This window comes from Aythya marila, assembly GCF_965140915.1.
Source record: "Aythya marila genome assembly, chromosome: 2".
Classification (NCBI taxonomy): Eukaryota; Metazoa; Chordata; class Aves; order Anseriformes; family Anatidae; genus Aythya; species Aythya marila.
This window is the reverse complement of record NC_139043.1, coordinates 43421933-43445777: the sequence shown is the minus strand read 5'-3', so window position 1 is coordinate 43445777 and position 23845 is coordinate 43421933. Positions and strand designations below refer to the sequence as shown.

Genomic DNA, 23845 nt, shown 5'->3' with positions numbered 1-23845 from the left:
AACTAACAAAGTAATTTAAGCTGTGCAAATAAACTGCTGTAGAAAGCAGCACGATGAGTGTTGTAACACCCAGAAATAATTCTCATTACAGTCCACATATCGCAGTAATTTTTGTCAGATGGGCTCTTTAACACATGACACTGGACATGAGTCCCCCACAGCGTACAGATATTTTAAATGCCATTTCCCGTTCTTCACAGCTCTCATGCACAAGCACCCAGTTTATTCCTTGTTTAAAATAGCCCATTTCTCTTTCTAAAGCACGGCGATATTGCCTCACTTAATAGCAAGAACTTGGAAGTGTAGGAAGACTTTAATTCTCCATATGCCAAAGGAGCTTTCACCCGGGCAAAGCAGCAGCAAGTCAAGACATCCAAACAAAATAGATCAGCTTCTGTGTCCGTGACCTTAAACTCATTCCTTGGGCTGCTTCAGCTTCTGTAAGGTGTGGTGTAACACCAGGGCCCATTTCATTGTACCTCTCAAGCTCAGACCAACCAGCTGCTGAGATGAAGAATACCCCAGCTGGATTGCCACCAACAGCTCAGGTGAAGATCAGAAGCTCAGCTACAGGGCCAGAACCAAAGCCAATCTGCTGGACATACCACAAAACTTACTGCAGTTGGAAAGCACAGGAAGACCACAGCAACAGTCCTGCTGCTTCCTTGTCCTAAGTTCACTTTGCTCCCCGAGCAAGCGATAAGTCCAATGGCTAGAACAAGTTTTGCTAAAGGAGTTTACAGTAATAAAAAAAATCTGCACATGCCCTGCTCCAGAGCGCTCCGCGGGCTCCACAAGCAGCAGCAGCTTTATCAACTCCGCTAAGTAGAAAGGAGCCCTCGGGACTGGCTCCAAACGTCACTACAAATGTACCTCACAGGGCTTGCATGAACAGAATTTTCAAAAATTAAGGAGGAAACTTTCTGCAGCACAGGCACAGGCAGACAGTAAATGGGAAAGAATCAGACTTAATCAGGAGAGAGCCCTATGGAATAGCACAAACACCCCCTAAATCCAGACTCCCCCCAGCCCATTTTTAAGCTATCAGTACCTATCGGATTTTCAATTTGCCTACAAGCTTTACTGCCTAAAACTCCCCTCGTTCCCACCCCAAATCCAACACCAGAGAGATTTAAAACATGAGAATTGGGATTACAGGTTGCCATAATCAGAGCCTATTAGGAAGAATTGTGATAGGAAACAAAAGGTAACCTTTATAAACCACCCTGACCCTATGTAATGGCATCCCATTTCTGTTTAAAAAACAGCACACATTAAGCTGCTCGCAAAATGGGGTATCTGCCAAGAAAAGCCCATTCAAGGATTTTCATCGTAGCATTCCCTCAGTAACACCTGACTAGCTACAGCATTCCTTGAAGACTGTTTTTTAAAAAAAAAAATAAAAAATCACAGCATTAAAAGCTAAACTTGTCAGTTCAGTTCACCCCAGCCTACAGAAACCATTCCGATGTATTTTCCTTTTCAGGTTTTGTTCCTCTCTCCACAAATCAATAAATGGGTCAGCATTTTGCAAGCACCGTTTCCCCTCCTGTTTTCCAGGAGGTGGCTGTCAGGACAGTCCCCGTGCACAACCACATCCCACACAGGTTTTATGACCACTGCCCTTCCTACCCTCTTCCCCATCACTGCAACCACGTGAGGTTTGCACCCTAATTGAAGGTTGGGCTAGCGGGGAAAGAAACAACACCAATTAACAGTAAAGGGGGTAGAAAACAACCGTAGTGGTGGAACTGTTTTGATTCTCACATGATTGATAGCAACTTGCTGAGGCTACAAAGGGGAACTGCTTTTTGGCTGCACTGGTCTTACCCTGATCAAATTCGAGGTCTCCCCTCTCACAACGTCTCTGCTACACCTGCAACTTTGCCCTATGTTCTTTTGCCAGGCTGCCCTCCCTTCCATGAAATTTCTAATATTTACCACTTTCTGCAATTTCCTAAGCAGCAAAAAAGTCTGGTGCAATCAATTTTCCTTCTTCTTGACTTCACACCATATCAACTTGCCAGAAAAGCTCACTCAGCTTCAAAACCACACTCTCCAAGTACCTAAGCACGGGAAGGATGCTCACATCCCTGGACACACAGGGCTTCCAAGCTTACAATCTAGGAAGCACCACAAGTCAAAAGACGTGCCTGTGCCGAGAGAATTTTCAAATATATTCCTATAAAGTGGAAATAAATAGAATATTTCTCATTTCACAGAATCAAAAAGCTTCTGAACAAGAAGCTCTAGTATGTTTTCAACGCAAATCTCCTGATATTTGCCAACATCTCAAAATCAATCCAAAGTGATTACATTCAAACCAGATTGGAAACAAATGTTTTCCCAAGGTCTGGGAGTTGTCTAAGATCATCAACAAAAGGAGGTGGTTGGAAAGAGAATGTTAAAGTGGGTGGGAAATGTTTCCTAAACAGATCCACATTCACATGCTCACCTTCACCTTATGCAAGGGGCTGAGAGCCTCCAGGAAGACAGGAATTGGAGGTGGCAGTGCCTGCCACCACCAAGGAGCAACACAGTTACTGTGCAACCTGCTGTTTGCTCAGCAAGAAGAATGACTAGCAGGTAAGCAGTGGCCAGATGAACTATCTGGGTGGGCCACATCCACCTATAGCCTGCAGATTGAGCGCTGTTAATTCAGATCAACCATTTACAAGCACCGTATCATCCTCCTGCCTTGATTTCTGTCCCCTTATGAACACATCAGCTTATGGTACACTCACTTGCTGCTACTTACCCTTCATCACTCCAGTTGCTCCACGCTCTTAACGTGCTGTTTTTACATGTATGCACATCTCTAGCCTATCACTCAATCTGATTTCATCCTATAAAACCAGCTGCTGTTTACTTTCTCTCCTAACATTCACATTCTTCTTCAGAAATAAACTCAAGTGCAACATAAAAATTGATCGTGGGCAGGTTCAGAGAGCTGCAACGTTACAGTATTTTGACAATGTACCTCATTGAATCAACTCACCGAGTGCTTGAGAGCAAGCACAAAGGAAAAAGCAGGACTGCACAGTGGGTGACTGGAGAACTCCTACTCCAAGAGACAACCATCAGATCCTCTAACTACAACACAAACCTACAGCCTTACTCTCTCCCAATGAAATCAATACATTTGCACAACCTCCAGTGTTCGATCAATTCCAAACACTCCTCACGTTCGCTTGAGTCACACTCTGGATTTTAATGAAGCTTTCATATCTTCTTTAAAGGCGTTAATTTAAGTTGCCATTAATGAAAAAAAAAAAAAGTTCCTAACAGCCCAAGAATCCATCTAGCAAACAGGACTCGAGCCAAGCAAAACCTTTTTGGCTGTGCTCAAGGTAAAATCCTCATCTCCCTCACCCTGCTCACCCCTGAAACGTGAGCGATCACACCGGCCTTACCTCTAAGTCTGCCAGTTCATGGCCAGCCCCCAGAGTCCACTAACGGCAGATGACGGTATCAGTGACAAGAAAGATTGCTATCTTATCTCCACACCACACTTTCCACTAGCACAACAACGTTACCTCATGAGGTACGACAAACAACGGCCATCCTGATGACAGCTAAGAAGCAGGCAGTCCGAACGGATCGATGGTGCCAGGCTGGACGAGGCAAAGACGCGCACGACGTCGCTGTGATGCTGTCTGGCACCAGAACTGGCAGGACCATGGGCCATGACTCTCCTGCTAGCAGCAGGCAGGCAAACTGAGCTGCCACCACCAGGCTGGGGCTGCGTACCGCATGTGGAAATGGGTACGGATGGGGCCTCACGCACAGCCACAAGAGTTTCTGCACTCCAGCAGAAGCCAGCTCTTTCGCTCCTAAGGTAAGCACGGTTTTTGAGATGTGCTGTTTAGTAAGCTGCTCAAATTCTCTGGGAAAGACAGAAGTTGGACTTGATGTCATGGGATATGATAAATGATTCAGATGCACTTCTTACACGTGACAACGGTAAGCACTGCGCACGCCAAGAGAATGAGTGCCACTATTTTGATAGCGCTCACTGCAGACTGCGCCAAAGGTCGGAGCCGCTTTAGTTAGCGGCGATGCCAGCCTGTGACAGGTGAGTGCCTTGGCGGATTCGCCCACCTCACCTGTACACCGACACACACTGCACAGGCTGTTATGTGCAGGTATGATACAAGCGGCCACATGAGACAGCATAGCAGCACGCTGGAGCTGTGCTTTAGACACAAACCAGCACGTCAGAAGCGCAGCAGTCCCTGCTCAGCTATTCTGTAATTTTGGGTGCGTTGGCTGGGCAGCCGTGCTGCCACTTCAGGAGCATCCGAAAGAAGGACAGGCGCAGTGGGACAGCTGAGATCAGCACGCTGCTGTACTTCCACTGGAACAACTTTCACTCTGCACTTGCAGGTATGTAGCACAGAAATCCAGCTCTTGCCCCAAACTTCAGGGATGAACCCTGTCCATCCCGATATACCACGGAACAACTTGCCAATTTTCAGGTTCTTGGCCTGATAACGAAACCCCGAAGTTCAATGCTGAATGCTTTGTCAATGGCCAAGCGCAGCTTAAAAAGTCAGTGCTGCCTGCCTCCATGCATCAGCCCCCTGACCTAGGAGCTGCCAAAACTCATGCACGTCATTCACAGTCTCTGGACCACCTCAACCGTGGGAAGTAAACAAAACGTGGGAAATAAAGCGGCCGTACTATATGAAAAAGGTATTCAGCGTGAAAGAAAGCAGCAATCCTAGCAATGACAAACAGGTCGCAAGTTTATAAGGCAGTATGCTGACAAGTTTATAAGGCAGCCTGGTGACAACAAAATACCAGCTTGTTTTTTCCTCGCACAGGCACTGTATTGTAATGGAGATCAAAAGCAAAAGCTGCCCTCTCTCTACTGCACTGGACTGTTTGGACTACATTTAGGTCATTTCTGGAAGAAATCCCAACAGGAGAAATTCTCAGTAACTAATTTTACCAAACAAAATCCCCCATTCCTCTCCAATAAAAAACTTACCCTACCGTCAGAAATGCAATTCCAAAGGGATGCTAGAAAAAACAGAGCAATTGATTTAATTAACCTGCTGATAGCCCAAAGCAGATCTCCCTCTCTTTCCACCCCACATGTCCTACGTTTCTTATGCCCACATCAGAAAACTGAATTCCTCAGTAAATGATAAAACATTCAACGCCTTAGAGGCCACAGTATTTTTCCATTCAAAAGATTAACAGTTTTGCTTAACACTCCTCATTTTATCAAATATACCTCAGCTTTCTCTCATCACAAAACAAATACTAGATAATAGATGGCCTATGCCCTATACAAGCTTCACAGAAAAAGCTAAAGTAACAGAGAAAAACGTGGAATTGTTTCACCAGCAAAGCCTGTGGCTGCTGTCCTAAAGAAAAGAGAAAGCAGTTTACCTGCACGAGCTGCTAAAGAAGTAGTTAAAAAAAATAAAATAGGGCACTGCTTCTAATCTCTTTCCGTAAGCTCCTTTCCCACATCAGATTCAGATTTGCAAGACCCTTATAACTGTGAAAAAACGCTCATTTCTAGCCACTCAGCGGTATTTAGGCACATCACCGTTTTTTCCTTCTTTCCACCAATACTGCTGCTGCAATAGAGAACACTTTTTTTTTTTTTTTTGCCTTAGTTTCTACCATTTTAGGTTCTCTTTCCTACTAATTAACTTAAGTGCATTCGCCTCCACCATTTCTGGCATGCAGCAACATGACACTGGCATGGTTCTTGACATTTCAACGGCTTCCCCCAGACCTGCATTAAAAACAAGGACTTTTGTCAACTTCCATCTATCCTCTCCTTAGCAGAGCTCCATGCAGCAGCAGCAGCAGCACCGGCAGCGACGCCTTCTGCGTGCGCGCTGAGGAAGATGACTCTGCATCGACTTACACGTTATTAAAACCGGGAGGGCTATCTTTACAGCCGCGAGCAGGACTCTGAACTTAACCGTCGCTGCGTGCTTTCTGCGTCCTTCAGCGCTCTAATAGCGAAAGCTACCGAATGCTGCACGAGCTCCATTCATCTGGAAACGAGCCGTGAGTATAAGAGTTGGGTGAAGTTGTACGAAGCTGTAATCTATAAGAAAGAAGTTTCTTCCATGGAAAGGGAAAGGGTTTTTTTGCTTCAATTTGGATCTGGAGAACTTAAGAACTGCTCCAGGGGCTGCGAGGCTGGGGTCGCATCCTGGCTGCGGATGCTTTCAGCCGCGCTCCCCGTTGGTAACTTCGGTAACAGGAGTTCGCCTTCCTTCCCTTCACATTCGCATAAAAACCACGCCAAAGACGCCGATTCCGCCGTGTGATTTCTCCCTCGGCACCGCCGAGTGCGACGCTTCAAAAACAAAGCGCTGCCTTGTTCGCCACCCCCCGGCTCTGCGAGCGGGCTCACGCGGCACAGGGGTGCTCCCGAAACCCTCCGCAGCTTCACGCCGGGGGCCAACTTTGGGGGTAAAAACCCAGAAATTGGGTCAGGAAAACGAGCGGGGAAGGCAGCGGGCGCCCCCCCCCCCACACACTCCCTCAGAGCCGCCCCTCGCGGCCCCGGCCCCTGAGGCGCCCCCGGGCCGCGGCGGGTCCCTCACGGCCCCATCCCCGGGGGGGGAATAAAGGGGGTAAAAGGGGGGATAAAGGGGGTAAAGGGGGCACTGAGGGGGGCAGGGGGCGCCCGCCCCGTCCCGCCCGCGGCTCACCAGGGGTCGAACTCGTGGATGATGCTCTCGAAGCGGATGACGGCGAAGAGCCGGGAGCTGAAGCCGGCCAGCCAGGCCAGGAAGAGGACGGTGAAGGAGAGCAGCGACTGCCAGCCCGCCGGCTGCGACAGGCCCCCCGACAGCCCCCCCCCTCCTCCTCCTCCTCCTCCACCTCCTCCTCCTCCGGCCGCCGCGGGGGGCGGGGAGCCGCCGGGCGCCCGGCCGTGGAGCTGCGGCGGCGGCAGGGAGTTGGCGGCGGGCTTGTGCCTGCCGCTGTCGGCGGCCGAGTGCTCCGCCATGTTGCGCCCGCCGCTCCCTCGCAGCCTCCCCGCCCGGCGCGTGTGCGGGGGGGAGGAGGAGGAGAAAGGAGGGGAAAGGAGGAGGCGGAGGGGAAGGGAAGGGAAGGGGCGGGCGGAGGGAGGGAGGGAGGGAGGGGCGCTCGCAGCCCCCGGGCAAGGGAGGCGGGGAGAGAGCGGGGGAAAGGCGGAGCCCCCCCGGCCCCGCTCCGCCCCCGCCCGCCGCCCGCCGCAGTTTGACATTGCCGCCCTCCGCGCGGGGCGGGGCGATGTGAGGGGGCGGGGCTACGCGCAAGGGGCGGGGCTACCGCGGGCCAATCGCCGCCGCCGGCCTGGCGGCGTGACGGCCTGTGGCAGAGCGACAGGTATTTAAAAGGGGCGGGGCGAGGCCGGGCGGCCAATCGGCGGGGAAAGGGGTCGGGGGTGACTGACGGCTCTTCGGTCCAATAGGAGAGAGGGAGGCGGGAGGGTCACGCGGCGCCGCTCAGGAGCTGCACCCCCCCTAGCGGCCGCCCGTGCGGGCGCCGCGGTGGCTGCCGGGAGTGGTAGTCCGCGGGGCGGGGGCGTGGCCCCAACGGCCCCAACAGCCCCGCCGGCGGGGGGAGCCCTGAGGCGCCTCGGGTGCCCCGCGCCATTTTTGGCGCTCAGCCCGAGCACGGCTCAGGCAAAGTGCCACACGGTTATAAAGTGCAATTTGCCATATCTGGCTCTTAAAAACTTATGTGACATATGTGTAGGTTTTCTTTATTAGCATTATGTGTTTAATACACTATTCTTACTCATTCTTGTTTAACACATCAATAACACATCCAAGAGAAATTCAGTCAGGCACCTGCCCCTTCTCCCATGTCACCTCTGAGGGCTTCTAATGAGCTGCCCAATTGGCGTTTCACCTGAAGGATTTCATTTTTTTTTTAAATTGGCTCACGAACAAAGAGCGAAAGTGTCTAGAAATGGGGAACTCTCAGGTGTTTGCTAAAACGATTTAACGACAGGCTCGGCGCTGGCCTCTGCAGTGTTTCCATTGGCGCAGTTGGGTCCTGCCTTGTGGTGATGGCAATTCACGCTTAAATCCGGCAGGAGAGGAGCTGCTTTAACCTGCGGTGTACATACAATACATTCATTTTCTCTTCCCCCACACCCAAGACCATCTCTTTAGATACTCAGGAGCCAAAGTGGACTGATGATGCACTGAAAAAAATGATATAAATCTTCGTTTTATGTAAAATTTATCATCAGCGTTATCATTCCTTAATTAGGAATGTGTTTTATTTAAAAATTGTTGCCGATCATGGCATGGACCAAGTTGCATGGCGTGTGCTTTAAATTTCAGGGCCATAACTTTTACTTGCAACAGGGATGTTATATCATTCCGACTATACTGACAATTTTTTGAGCGTAGACAAGCCCAGACAGAGCTTGATTTATTTCAATGCTGACTAATGGCAAAGTGCTGCTTTGTCCTTGGTAACAAACAATATTGTTGCCTATTCATTTTCAAACTGTTCAAAGTCTGCACTGTTGAATACGTGAGAGCTGGGGTAACAAAATCTAGTGGTTATAAAAGCACCGCTCTGGTAAAAACTCTTATGATATTTTTTTTCTGTAAATATGCTCTTTGAACTTTTATATAAAATAAGATTTAGTAGTCTTAAAATAAAATTGATTAAACAGATGCACACAGGTAAAAATTCACAGAGTCGTGTAGTTGGATGGAAGGATTCAGTGATTTTGATGGTATTTTGCCATGTCATAAATGCAAAGTACGTTTCCGCTGAGGAGATGCAAAGCATGTCTGCTGAGCAGCAGCATTCAGCCCATACTTAGTACAGCTTGGTGGGGAAAGAGGGTTTTCATCTCTTGTTTTCTTCCTCCTTATCCTCTTGTGTTCTTTCTTTTGCTTTAAGGTAATTTGGTTTGACTTGTTTCACTGTGTTTGGTGGCGTTTCATTTCAAGACAAAGTAACTTCAAAAGTGTCCACATTAGTGATTGAGGAGTTGACTTTGTATAACAATTATGAACCATTTTGCATGCAGAAAATGAGTTTCCTATTCTGAGCATGTAAAATGATATCCAAATGCCTCAAAGGGGAAAAAAAATCTTAGTTAATCTTCCATCTTCCTTAATAATGGAATTGTTATGGGGATAATGCCAAATGCAGGGGTCATATAATGGGTTTACAAAGTGAAGCATCTTGAAAGTTGTAGGTCTGTGTACAGGAAAAAGTCAGATGAGAGCTCCTCCTTCCTCAACACAGCTACCATGTATTGCTGACATCCAGCCTGCTGTTGAAGTAATGTCAAACAGAATTCATGCAGAAGAATCTAGATGCATCCACGTAATAAATTATTAACCAGAAGTACAAACTCATGGTTAGGGGAGATGTCTCATGCTTCTCACCAAATTATCAGCCACAATTTGGCGGTGTTTATTCACAGGAGTTGGTGTGGAAAGCCACGGTTGTCAGCTCAAGTTTAAGGTGAATAAGCAAGTCACTTAAACAGTCCTTCCAACTCCTCGGTCCTGCAGATCAGTAAGTTTGGTGTTAAGGTTTCTGAAGATGGCTTTGTAAGGTAACGGAACAGCACTCCCTGAAGTGAAGGATGTTACAGTGTACATAGTACAATTGAGCATAACTCAATGTGCTAGAGGACGCTCGATTTCAGTGATGTGCTCAGTTAAATCCCTGGATGCTCATTGTTTAAAAATGTATGGCAGGGTTTAATTGAAAGAAAACACAATGCTATTGCACATAATTATCCTTGAGAATCTGAACATTAACGCATTTAAAAATAGCTATATATTAGTCTCCGTATGAGATAAAATGGCATGAACTTAAAATAATTTTAAACTCGGTTTAATTAAGCAGGTGCAACCTTTCGGTGGATACATTCAAATCACTTATGTCAGTTGTAAACCGATGCAAGATTGTCTGCAAAGGGCTCTGCACCTGTGTAACTTTAATGAGTTTTTTAATTGATTTGAATTAAACTGGTGCAACTGTTGTGTTTAGGCAAGGCCTTAATCAAGCAGCGATTTCAAAAATAACAGGAGAAACTTGACTTATTTCTGATAGTGTTCTACTGTGATTTCCTTCCTTTCCAAGAATTTAAACACGCTACTGTTCCTTCACTCCTTCTCCTATCTTAATTTTCCTGCTTATTTTCCCTTTCCTGTGACCTGCACCATGATGAAGGTTGCTGAATTTTGTGCATGCAGACCTTCCAATAACTACAAAGGAAAAGGCAGGACTCAACACCTTTTTTCTTTCCTTATTCAGCCCCTGGCATATCCTTCTGCTACCAGCACCTTTCGTATCAACCTTGTCTTCACCTCTTGGGGAGAACCAGGGCTTTTCCTTCTGGCAGCCTGGCACTACCTCCGCAAAATCCCCATCCCTCGTTAGAACAACCGAGGTGTGTGCTGGCCCTCTCTTTCAATAAATCCCAAGTACCATACTCAACATTATTTATGTGTACATTCTTAGCTACACACAAGGGCTGGGAAGCATTTAAAACCTGTGGACCTCTGAAACACCATTCTCGAAGAGTTATTTTGTCGTCTCTAGTGTTTGCAAGCACCTTAATCAGAACTTGGTTGTGCTTGGCAAAGGCTGCAGCCAAGTGTTTTTGCAAAATGTTTGTTTTCTTCCTTCTGGTAAGAAGGAATGTGCTGCTGTGGGGTGATCAGCAAAACAAAACAAAACAAACAAACAGAAAACAACAACAACACCAAAACCAAAACCCACAATTTTCTTCAGGGGCATCCTACATGGCCATGTCAAACAGCTGATAGTGATGCTTAGCATGTGAATGTTAAAATCCCCAGTAGTTGTAGATACTGGATCTTATTAATATATCATGTTGGAACAGCAGAGCTGCTAAAGGACACAGCTGGAGAGTAAAGCTAGCCTTTGGGGAACGGAGTGAGAGAGATCCATGCGAAATGTAGGGGATCTGGCACTGCTTAGTTGTAATTAAAGTGAGTTTTGTCACTGTGCTGAAGTGAGGGGGGAGGGCAGAATAGAGGAAAGAGGCATTCTGCTTTTAGCTGTAACACCAGCCGCATGTTGCAGCATCAGAATAAGAAAGATGTGTGGAAACTTAGCAAAGAACAGAGGGAGAGAGAAGAAAGAAGATTATTTTTATGTTGTTGTTCAAAGCCCGTTGAAATTGGTGGGAGTTTTTTGCTGCTAGGATTTTGATCACCCTTTAGCCACATTTTTCTTCTTTGCCTCCCTCACCAGAACACTGCACACAATTGCTGATTGGAATTGAATGCAGGGGAAGAGGGTATTATTTGCACATTGTCTGCAAACTATTACTCTTTCATCAAAGTTTAACTCTTCTGATTTTCCTTTGGCCAATAAATCTGAGGAGGTTTTGTAAGTTGGAAAGTTCAGCGGTGTTAAAGAGACCGTTTTCAGTGCACTAGCTAACTCAGGAGGAAAAAAAAATATTGAAGATCATGTAGTGTAATATCAGCAAAGAATTCCCCATGCCTGAAAAATTTCTCTGTAACTATTGTGCAGTATTTTTCTGTAATTGGGTTTGTAGTCTAAATGTGCCTAGCCTTGAGGAAAGAAGTTATTTTGCCAAGGATTGTTTCTAGTGCCTTTCTGTTGTTAGCAATTCAGACTAATCATTGTCTTCCTTGCTATTTTCTACATCGCTCGTAGATATTCTTCTAGTCAACTGCTGCATTAATAACTGCATCAGAATTGCAAAAGAATTTAAATGATTTTGTTGTGGAATGAACTCTGCCAAGATTTGCAATGCAATACAAAAGAGGAGCTTATGGGTGCTTTGGGACAGTGTAATTTCAGCCCAGCCTCACACACAGATCCGAAGGACTCCATCATTGTCAAGAAGAAAATTCAGCAATGACTACTTCATGACTCTATAGGACTTGAATTTTTTGGCTGCTGCAATGGCATCAAAATATTTCACTGCTTCAGATGTGCAAAAACTGCAGTACTGAAGGAAAGTTACTAAGAGGATTTCTGTACACACATGGACTGAGAGACTGCATTCTGTGACATCTAAAGACTGTAGCACTTGCATCCTGGATTTATTGTTGTCCAGTGGACTTTATGGCATGTTTATTTATTTTTTAAACTATAGATCTGTAATGCATCTTAATGTTTAAAATCCTATCCCGAGGAAACGGATCCCATAGTAGTTAATCTGTACAGCTAAACTCTCCTTTGCATTCCTCATTTTGTCTGTTTGTTCCACTTTTCTGCATCTTTGGATACTGAAATCCTAGTTGATAGTTTATACCAGTTGCTTCCAGACCAAAAACCCAGTTAGTGTGTCAGATTAGAAATTATCTTTTAGGAATGTAATTTTTAAAGGAAAGCAGCTGCATAAATGTGAGGCAAAACCAAAGATGTTTTCTGTTTTGACCGTATAAGAAGCGATGCTGCAAAAAAAACAGAACGAGAGGATAAATTCTTCTGCCAAAGCACCTGAGTCATTGTTAAGGACAACAAGTTAAGGACAGCACAGTCCGTTCAGAGGATTCCTGCTATGTGTGTTTATATAACATGCAACTCCAGTCGTGGATTATGGTTGTTTAGAGGTGGATACATTGCAATCTCCACCTTTAACGTTGCAATGAACATGGACATACCCATGGCCACAGATGCTCTGAGATGTACCTGCTCTGGTGTGGACTTCCCCACAGCCACAGACACTTCGAGGCGTACCCGCTCCCTCATGGACTGATCCCCAGCTCGCTGTCTCTTTGACTCAAGCTCACCACGGAGTTCCAGTGTGTCCAGTCCAGCAGCAGTGGACCAGCAGCAACGCCCTGGCCATCACCAGCCCAGGTGTGTGGCTGTAAATGTTAACAGTGTTCCCAGGCACAGAAGAATCAGGTAAGAAGCACAGCGAAAGCAAAAGGCAGCTGCTAACAAGCACTAGGTAGTAATGTACAGTAAGACAAGCAAGCCCCATGGCAGGCACAGGAGCCTGCCAATTAGGAGCTGAACAGCAATAAGTTCAACCTAGCACGCTCCAATGGAGTCTGTTGCTGTCTTGAATCCCAGGAGCCCCACGTTAGGTGCCAGCAAAGGGCTGTTATGGTTTAACCCTGGTAGGCAGCTAAGCCCCACACAGCCACTTGCTCGCTCCTTCCAGTGGGGGTGAGGGAGAGAATTAGAAGGGTGAGCAAGCAAAAATGTGTAGATTGAGATCAAGGCAGTTTCATGGCTAAGGGAAAAGCTGCATGCGCAAGCAAAGCGAAATAAAGAATTCATTCCCTACTCCCCATCGGCAGGCAGATGTTTAGCTGTTTCCAGGAAAGCAAGCTTCACCAAGCAGAGCGGTTACTTGGAAGACAAATGCCATAACTCCAAACATCCTCCTCCCGGCTCCCTCCTCCTGTCATCCAGCTGATATTGCTGAGCATGATGCCATGTGGCATGAAATGTCCCTTCGGTCACTTGGGGTCAGCTCTCCTGGCTGCGTCCCTTCCCAGTGCTTCGTGCACCTCCAGCCCGTGCATGAGCAGGGCAGCGTGACGAACCTAAAAGACCTTGATGCTGTTTGAGCACTGTGCAGGAGTAACTAAAAAATGGGTGTCCTATCAACACTGTTTTTCATCACAAATCCAAAATATAGCACCGTGCCAGCCTCTACAAAGAAAAATAACTCTATCCCAGCCAAACCCAGTACATGAGTGTATTTTGTTAGTGTCTCATCCCCTGCCTGGTTTGAACCTGGCCTGCACTGCTTGTAACAATGGAGCTCTAAGGATGGCTGTTAGGAGTTGTTGCTGTGGCAGCAGAGAGGATGGTTCAGATGTTTTCATTGTTGTCATTATTATGATTTAAAGAAACAAATTGGAGTCGATGTGAAAAACAAAGCTATAAATGTCCCAGGATCTTCCCCAGACAGTCGTCAGTTTCACCTCAAAGGAGGTGAAATTTGGGAGCTACATTACTACCTAATGCCCCTATTATATAAAATATAAAGTTCTTCAAGATTCAGCCCTAGGAGTGGAAGCGCTTTTTTACTAGAACATTTGTACTCTCTGCGTCAGAAGAGGATTTAAACTGCAGAGAAGCTGCCTGTCCTTGACGGGCTCTCAAACTGTGGTGAGAACTACGCTCAGTAGCTCATCAAAAGATGATGAGAGTTCTGGATGAATAAAATTGTCGTGGGGGTTAATGTTGTCTCATCAGAATGTTTTCTGATATAAAAATCTGGCTATATCCTTACATCTCATTGCGGAGCTGGCTGGAACCATCCAGCACGGGGCAGCCCCTGACCTCTTTCCCCGGAGGCTGCCCCTGCAGTGCCCGCTACCCAAATCTGGCTGCGTACACCCTGTGCAGGTTTCCAGGTCCACACAGGCAAGATGGATAGGGAATGCGACCAGCCTATCCACGTTGTGATATCTTTTTGCTGGTTACCAGGAATTTTCTACTTTACTCAAGGATCTTTTCAATGTGTACTGTTCTTGTTTAAAGAGCATCACACATTCAGTACGTTCAGAGGCTGCACGTATTTATGGAGTCACACAACTTTGCAAAGGTTCTCATTTATTAATATCAAGAAATGAATTCAGGAATTTCTAAGTTAATGAACCTCTTTTTTTTTTTTTTTTTAAAGAGAAAATACTCCATTATCTTGACATACAAGGTTCTTTTAATTTGCTGCTTACAACTCCTTCATGTGACTTCCACCTGAAGCAGAGATACACTCCATGGTTTTTATTGCAAGCAGATGGTAAGATTTGTGTGGAAATCATAGGCAATTTTTATTGGTCTGTTAATTACTGGCATTTGCATTATTAGGCATGATAATCTTTTCTTATTTCTGCAACAATTACTCTTCTGCTGGAGAGAAAAGTGACTTGCATTAGTCTGTGACTTTCTTGTTTTTTTTCTTTAACCCAAATTGTGTTAGACAACAAGGAGGACACAGTTCAAATGCTCTTTCAACAGCAGTAGAGCCATTTTGTCAGGCTTGGGAAAATGCAGTGCCATTTCATCGTAGTGCCCTCTGCCGTACTGTGCCCTGTAGCTTAGTGTGCACTGTCCTACCTTAAACTTCCAGGTAAAAGTTTTATGTCGCTTCTTCTCATGTGATGGGAGAAAATTGTTATTAATATGGTCAAAATTGTATCTCACTGGCAGAAACCAGGAAAGTTGTGGATATTAAATACAAAGACCATCTTTTACTTAATTCTCTGTTTAGTTGGGATAAAGCTACGCTTCTGAAGCTCAGCCAGATCCTCTGGAGTATTAAAAGTACTGCCTGTCAGCATAACACAATTATGTTTTGGAGTCCTGTAGAGACTCCTAAAATTCAGAAACACAAGGTCAGATTCTGAGTGCTTTTAGGTATGCAGTCCTGAATCGTATTCATTTATGATAGCGAGGAGTTGTCTCTGTATCTGTCACACACTAGAAAAATCTGAAGAACCACAGATCCCCAGCAGGATTAAAAAATGAAATATCAATATTTTAGTTCCTCTGTCTCCATGTGCTATTATCCTTTCGTTCATACAAGCCAACATCATGGCATCTAATTTCTCGATAAGGAAACAGCCCTATTCAGCTTCCTAAGCACCAATGCAAAGTAGTTCTGTAAGAAACGTGTGCAGTAAGCTTTCCTTTCCTCCAGAATGAGAGATGTATTATAACCTTAACTCGTTTTATCCATCCTTGCCTGAGAAATGAATACCTCTCAATGCAGGTTTTTAATGTGGTAATTAGACATTCCTGTGCTTTATCTTAAGTTCATTCTGGAAGCGGTGCTCTCATCATTCCTAACCATTGCTTTTTATTAACTGTTGGGAAACCACCCTTTTTGTATATTGGGAGATTAACTGTAATTAGATTCCATCTCACTAAAGCACTGCTATGTAAACCACTTCACCTCTTGTTTAATTGAGAAACTGAACGTGGAGAGGCTTTATGTTAACAAGGAAAAAATGAATATTTAAATTGGCCAGAACGGTATTATGGCTCTTCTGGGCCTCTTAGCACATAGTTAGAGGCACTGCCTCCTTTCCTGTGCTTATGTAGTCCTTATTTTCAGGCATCTCCACAGCGTGAGAAATGCTCTGGAGTTATAAATAATACACCGGGAGCAGAGTTGAGATATCAAGTGTTCCAAACAAGCTCATCAGCATATATACATCATGAGCAAATAAACACTGGGTATTTCTACCCCTGTGTCTGGCCAACTCTGAATGCGTGGAAAGTTACTTTTTCTTAGGCTTAACATACATGTGGCAGAGCTTTTTCCAGCTGCAAGGGGCCAGTTCCTGGTAACAAGGTTGTTTGCAGATTTCAGAGTGTGGTCTGTGGATCTCCATCATACGTTCCTCTAAGGAGTGTGCAAAAGGAAGCCTAATACCAATGACCTTAGACTGACTATGGAAATGCCTCTTCACTGGAAAACTCTTTGGGGTTTACAATTTTAAAAGGATGGTAAACTATTTTGTTGCATGTTTACACTGCTGCTGTACTGCTGGATCGCTTACTGTGAGCACGAAGCTACCTACCCCAGTCTTGTCTGCTGGCAGATAGACTTTACACATAGACTAAAAGAGCTAAAAGAGTTTTACCTTTTAGACATTGTCTGTTTTGAATATCTGCCCCTAAAGCTAATAAAATCTAGACTTCTTAGGTTTCTGAATAACAGTACTGCAGGCAGACAGACATCTTGGTTTGATGGGAGATGAACTTCTGTCCTTACACCGTTAATAGACCATTAGTCCTAAATTTCCTACACTTCAGCTGTGTTGCAAGGGTACCAACTATGATAACTGAAGCAGAAGGGAAGAAAACAATGACGATCACAGAATCATTAAGGTTGGAAAAGATAGTTGTGGAAGATTTTACTTCAGTTACAGAGAAACGTAGGAAGTACTGTAAGTCCTTAACTCTTAGCCTGTGACTGCGGTGGAGAGAAAAGAAAAATGCTTGTGCCTCAAGCAGCACACAGGAAATCCAAATCAGCAGGAGCATTCTTGATGCTTAGCTACCTGGTTAATCTAGGCAACTTGCCTGCAGTAACAGAGTTAAGTATTTCTTGCTGTGAGTTCTCAAATTCTTTTGTAGATGGAGTTGCTTGGATTCTGACTAGGCTGAACCCATGACAGAATAATGGGAGCCATGAGAGGAGAAAATCTCTAGATTTCCCTGTTAAGGCTTCCATCTAGGTGAGGTGAAGTGAAGTGCTGCCATAGCACACCTATAGTAACATACGTGTTAGACTTGTGTCTTTTATGTCGTGTTCTCCCTAGAAGACAGAAGATGATGGTGCAGCTGACTACTAATCAGCATCAGAATGATAACTTTTTGCAGAAGCACTTTGCTTTAGGTATTGGCTCAAGAAAGCATCTCCCTCTATAGACAGTCTTCCAGGTATATTGTTTCAAATCTTATTTTTTCTAGGAAAATTAACAGAAGAGCTGTGATTTAAAAATAAATAATAAAAAAAAAGCTGTGCTCCCTCTGGAGATCAGATTGTCTTGGTCATTTGCAGTTTGGTTATAGGTCTGGATATACCAAAAGAGACAGATTTGAGGATTCTCTCGAGCAATGGTCAAGGTGAGGATGTCCCTGCTGATTCAGGGTGATGAGGGGAAGGTTGCTTGCAGGTTGGGAGTATTTTTATAACATCCATTTTCATAAGATCTATTTTGGCATGTTTTCCTTTAAAAATTGTCATTTTAAAATTGCTGAAATATATAGGGCTTAATGTGAGCACTTAAGCTAGTATTTCACTGTCAGCACATGAACAGTGTCCATCAAAGTGCATAGAGACAACCTTATGCTGAAGTGTTTTGCTGGATTGAGTCCCTAGAGAATTCAATGTGCACAAATAAAATGTAAGTCTAAATATGAGCGTTGTTCCCAGGTTTGATGAAAATATTTTTGTTTTCTATATGTATATCTTAGTATATATTTCCCTTGAATGCAGTTTTAATATAATTCTGCTGTTCAGCAACCCAGATACAGGAATTGTGCCATAAATATCCTTCCCTCTCTCGCTCCCTTCCCCCACGTTGCATTTGATGAGTGTATCATTGCTATATATTGATGTTACTATTTTATTAAGAATCTATAAAATACCGAACAATAATAAGATAACTTTCTTTTCAACAGCCTCAGGGCTGGATTTGTGCTCTGTTCCATGCTGTTATATAAGTACAGAGACAGTGCAAGACATCACCTGCCTTCCTACTCCAACCCAACACAATACCAGTCATTGTGCTCAAGAAACTCTATTATCACTCTGCAAATAGGATTAAGCTGCTGTTGTCAGTGAGAGTTATTCATAGTTTGCTTTGGAAGAAGCAGCCCACAGAAGTGGATCTCGGGTTTTTATTTTTGGTGAGGGGGGTGCATCCTGAGGTAGGTGAGAATGCAAGAAACCCAAAGTTCCTCAAGACCTACCCAGCTGTAATAAAGGGTAGGTAATAGGCATAGCCAGTGCACAGCCCAGTTACTGCTCTTTCTGTCCTACAGGAATCTCTGCGTGGTTCCACTGCCATAGAATCACAGGATGGTTTGGGTTGGAAGGGACCTTAAAGGTCTCCTCATTCCAATCCCTCTGCCAGGGGCAGGGACACCTCCCACTAGACCAGGTTGCCCCGTTAGTAAATATCCCAAGTTAGGCTGGGAAGAATCCAGGCCACTGTGTCTTGCTTCAGGAGTTCTTACTAATGTGATGGATCATTTATTGCTCTAACTTGACCAGTAGATTCACAATTCAAATTGGGCTTAAATATCTATCGTGTACCCTTTGTTTACATGTATGACTTTGTTCTTTCACTTTGCTCTGGGCATAGAGTAAGTTGTGTTGGACCACAATCAAATGTAAACATGTCAGCAAGTGTAATATTTAGAAGTGTAGGTATGATATGGTAGTTGTGAAATGGTACTTAAATCTAAGCCATCGATTTTGTTTTATTGCAATTTTGGAACCATTAGAGGACCTGTCAGATTTCTCAACCTTGACATCTCCCAGAAAGTGAAGGAGAGAATTTTCGTAAGATGCTGTGGTTGTCAAGAAATATTTGTTTTATTGCAACAAAAAAGTCAGTGGTCATCTTCATATAGTGTATGAATCATAGAATTTAGAGGTAGGAAAGACCTATTGGGTTACATAGTCCATCATCTTGCCACTGCAAAATGGCTCTCTACCATGTTTTTTCCATTACTTTATGCAATTTAGCATTAAATATCTCTGCAAATAACAGGATTTTGACCACTTCCCTGGGGAAGCTATTGAAGGGTTTATTCAAAACTAAGATGGGATATTTTAGTTCATATTTCTCATGTGTAGATGGACAGATGGATGAATGTAGATATATTTTAAAGAACAAAATTTTGTGAACTGATCTTTTCCGGGGTAGGTGGATTGAAAAATTTAGACGTGTTTTCCATTCCAGTGTTATATGTACCCAAGTGCCCTAGCAACTGTTGAAGGTTTGCAATTACATTTTCATGTATGTTTTGTCACAGTAAGGCGTCCTCCTAATGAGTGAGAGAGGATGTACTATTGAACAAATTATTTTGAATATACCCTGATTAAAAAAAAAGGCTTCCCCTCTTACCATGATCTCTCATCACGGGTATTTCATGTACTGCTAACTGCAGTGATAGATAAACAAAAGAGTAAACAAAATGAGATTTGTAAATTATATCCCTTTATTTTAAATTCATTTCTACACCTCTGTGCTACTGTCCTTAATAATTCTTGCTGCCAGCCACTGCAGATCTTTATAGCCATTCCTTCTGAGCTAACGATGTTATTGTAGCAACAAATTGCACAGGTCTTGTTCTTTTAATCTCACTAAAAGATTAAAGATCAAGTAAAGAAGAATGTTATATAAACACGAAAACCTAACATTCACTTTCATTTTGTTTCACCCTTTAATGAAGCTGTTACTGTGCATGTGGAAGATGCAACAGAAATCATTTCCTGTGTTCTAAAATACATCGTAGCACATCTATTTGTCCATAAATATAATGATTCACCATCTCTTTGGGACAACTTAGGTGATAATAATGACTTGCTGTGTGCACAGCGAGAGGATGATTAATAGAAATCTCAGCAATGAACACAGGTCAGTTTAAATAAATAAGCCCAGAACAGCTTGAAAAAACAGTTTGTATCAAACTAAAGACAGTATTTTCTCTAATTTAAAAAATAATATATATATATAATATTTAAAGTGGTTAAATAAAACTTTTATTCGTTTTCTGACTAGTTAGAATCCCAATTAATAAGAGACTTTCAGTATTTTGGCTCTTAGTAGTGGTTTCATTCATGGTTACAATTCGGTATGCTGAAGTTCCTTAATAAATTGTATTTTAATGAAGTAACACGATTGTCTACATAGCTGTAGATCAGTTCTTGACCTAACAAAGGGATTTGAAACTCCTATGGCCTTCATCGCTTAATTCCACACAGCATGTTCTTGGTATTTTCCCCCTATAATGTTAAAGGCCTTAAGAAACAGGAATAGACTTGCTCTCCTGCCTTCCCAAAAGTATTGATGGGACTTTTGCCCATCCTAAAATGTCAGTAAGTACTTAATGACTTTTAAAATAAGCCGGATTGGACATTTATCTACATTCTCTTCTAGTAAGGACGTTAGTTTTCTGTGTAAGATCCCCGTGGAGATTTTTTGCTTAATGAAAGTGAAAATGCAAGGTAAGGTAAAAATGAATCCACAGGAAAGTAGTGCTCTGATCTGAGGGAACTTTTACTACTCTAGCTTGTTGAAGTTATAAAATATACACAAAATAAGCAAATGAATAAGCTTGTTGCCCAGGGTGCTAAACATAGAAATCTTAAAAATTTGTGTGCATTCCTGAGAAATTCTTGGACTGGGATCAGTTTCTTATGAGAAACCTTTGCACCAAAGCTTCAAAAGACTGAGGAGGTGTCATCTATTTCCCTAGTTAGGAATTTACTGTATAACCAGAACTGGCAGGAGCCAAAACCGCCATGAGCAACTGTGATTAGATGCTAAAAAACATTACTAAGTTGTCATTAATCAGGCTTTCTGTCCAAATGGCAATTTCCAGAAAGTAAAATCTTATTTCCTTTAAAAATTAGTCTTTGTCTCTTTCCTGCTCTCATCTTGAGCATTTTTAAATTTTTAAAGCTGATGAATATCTATGGTCATCTCTCATATCATACATCTACACTGCAATCTAGCAATGCAGCTGTAGCTCCTCATGAGACATCTGAGCTGGCTTTAAAGCAGCTAGTTTGGGTACCAAGCATAGTGCAGCCAAACGGAGAAAGGCCTGGACCTCCATTTAGGCTTTTTGACATATTTAGGCTTTAGCAGTCTTTACATAGACCCATTCTGCTTTGGGACACACTTTTCTCAGTCACCAAACAAGCTAGTTAAAAATCAGCTTGGATGTGTACACACAAGCTACACTGCCGGATATCAAACCTGCATATTCCTTATACCACTCGAAGTATGAAGAATGATGAACGTGTCCAGACCCCTGGGGTTGGGAGAATCCCAACACGTCTGTAGTCTGAGGTGGCTTCCCACTGAAAAATAAAAATGACGATACAGGAGTTGCATCACTGTCTTGAGAGTTTATATCTGATTTCTCTTCACAAGAGATGCATAAATGACCAAGATCTGTCAGAGCAATTGGTTTGGACAAATCAACCTTAACAGAGAATTTTATGCAGCCCAGAGTATTCAGCCCAATCCTCAAGTCATTTAGCATAAAAGCAATCAAGCAAACCAATGTCAATTTCTTATATCACTCACACCCTCTTTAGATTACTTATCTGAGATTCATTTTTACAAGTTTCCATTTTTATAGTGAATTTGTATTGCCTTTGACAGAAAAAGATGATTTTTTCAAGCAGGATATAATGATATTTTAGTGTGCTGCCCTTTGTTCAAGACTGTATTTGATTGTTTTTTCTTAGTAGTAGTAAAAATAATAATAGTTAACACTTTTATAGTACCCCGTGTATTGAAAAGAGCTTTGTTGCTAACAGCTCACTATCTTCTGTAGGCTAGCTAGCTACTGAATCTCCATTTTAGAGGTAAGCTGAGACAGAAAATCTTTAACAGCCACCCTTTGGAAAGCAGCCATCACTGTTGGTCTCTGAATTCTCTGTTGTCCAGCTCCAGTTTCCAAAAGTTCTTGGCACATCTTCCTCCTTTGTTACCTTCAGTGGGGGAATCACTTACTACTCTGAAAACAGGAAGGGAGAAGGGTAATTGACAGGGTGTCAGCATTTGAGTGAGATGGCATTTCCTCATCTGAGTGCCCTGTCCTTCAGCCTCCAGCTGTTTCACACCGTACCCACCATATGCTCCGTCCATCTACAGCCACAGCCCCACTGCTGCTGAGTTCAGCGAGCCAACCCCACTGCCTCCAGCTGCTCTGCTTTCCCTTCCTCCTCACTTGTCCACCATCATCTCTGTGCTCCTCCCTGTTATCTTCTGATCTGTCTATGCGTTCTGTCTGATTCTGGTCCCTTCCTGCCATTTTTCTGTGATTACATTCCTGTCCCTGCTTGCAGACGACTGAATAATCTTACTGGTGTAAGTGCAATGAATTCACCAGTCACAAAGAGTGCTAATGCGCCATCAGATGCTACACCCCCTGCTTGCTACCACCATCTCTTTGCGTGCAGGAGTTCACATTCAGTTCTGCTTTCCTTCCCTCCCACACTTACATTTCCTCCACACACACATCTGTTTTCCCTTCTCCAATCAATGGCAAGATTTAGCATATGGGTATACATTACTGCTTAAATAAAAACACAGCACAAATCCTCCTGGTGGGTCTGTGGGTGTGTAGATATAACACTCCGAATGAAAATACCATCAATTTTATCTATTTATGATAATTTTTTTTTTTTTACAAGAGCCTGTCATGAGAGTATTTCTAGTGCAGGAAAAGAGCAGAAGACAGCATGAAAGGCTGTCATGTTGGACCTTGTGGTACATGCATTATTTCACCCTGGAAGACTGATTTCGTGTGTGATATTTAATACACATTAAGAGATACTTATATTTTTAGTATTTCTGCAGATGCTGCTTACATATAAATTTATTACATAGGACAGCATGAAGGTGGTTTTCTATTTTAATTTTTTGTTGTGACTGAGTTTTAATCAGAACTGGTTAGACAATAAAATTGTATAAACCTCTTCTTTGTTTTGTGGGGATTTTTCTTTTAAATAGTTGATCTCTTCCCATGTTGATTTAGGCAAAAAAAATAAAAATCTGATCTGAGACAGGTTTTTGAATAAAGGCCTAATTGAAATACAGATAGAAAAGGTCAACATTTTTTCTTTACTGAGTTTTAGTTTATTCAGGCAAAATCTGACAGTGCATGTTGATGATTATTTACAGAAAAATCTTGACAAATGTCTGTACTCCCCCAACCCAAATATTTTACAGTGCATCTTAAAACGTCCTAATCTTCCAATGGCAGTTTCATGCTTTGAGTCATAACACTATTTTTGTATTAAAAGCTTTTAATGTTGATTTTCACAGAGGAAAACTCCTTTCTCTTTTAAATTTTGAAGTGTGATGTGGAGTCAAAAGAAAGCCACTTGGGAAGGACTTAAGTCTAACTGCACAGGCTGTTTTTTTAAGAGGATGAAAACTGAAAGTTTCATTTTTACAGCAAAAGACCTTACTTTCTGAAAAGACATAAAAATGTCTTCTCTGAAGACTTCATACTCTTGACTAGCATGAGAGAGTATCAGGGTTATTACTAAGTAAGTAGATTTTTTCCTATAAGACAGTGTTCAATGCACTGGAGCTACTACAAATACTTGAACAGCAGTTAAAACAAAGTTTTTGCTAAATCTTGCAAGACTTAA

The 23845-nt window shown here is 43.2% G+C and overlaps 1 protein-coding gene across 1 annotated transcript in view; it reads right to left on the bottom strand.

Annotated features, from left to right (window-relative positions):
• STT3B (STT3 oligosaccharyltransferase complex catalytic subunit B) overlaps positions 1 to 7084 on the bottom strand; it is a 49602-nt gene extending 42518 nt beyond the window's left edge. Inside the window, exon 1 of the mRNA XM_082754404.1 lies at positions 6690 to 7084. Coding sequence (XP_082610530.1) covers positions 6690 to 6988 — 299 coding nt within the window. The 5' untranslated portion in view covers positions 6989 to 7084. The remainder of the gene's footprint in view (positions 1 to 6689) is intronic.
• Between the last annotated feature and the right edge of the window lie 16761 nt (positions 7085 to 23845).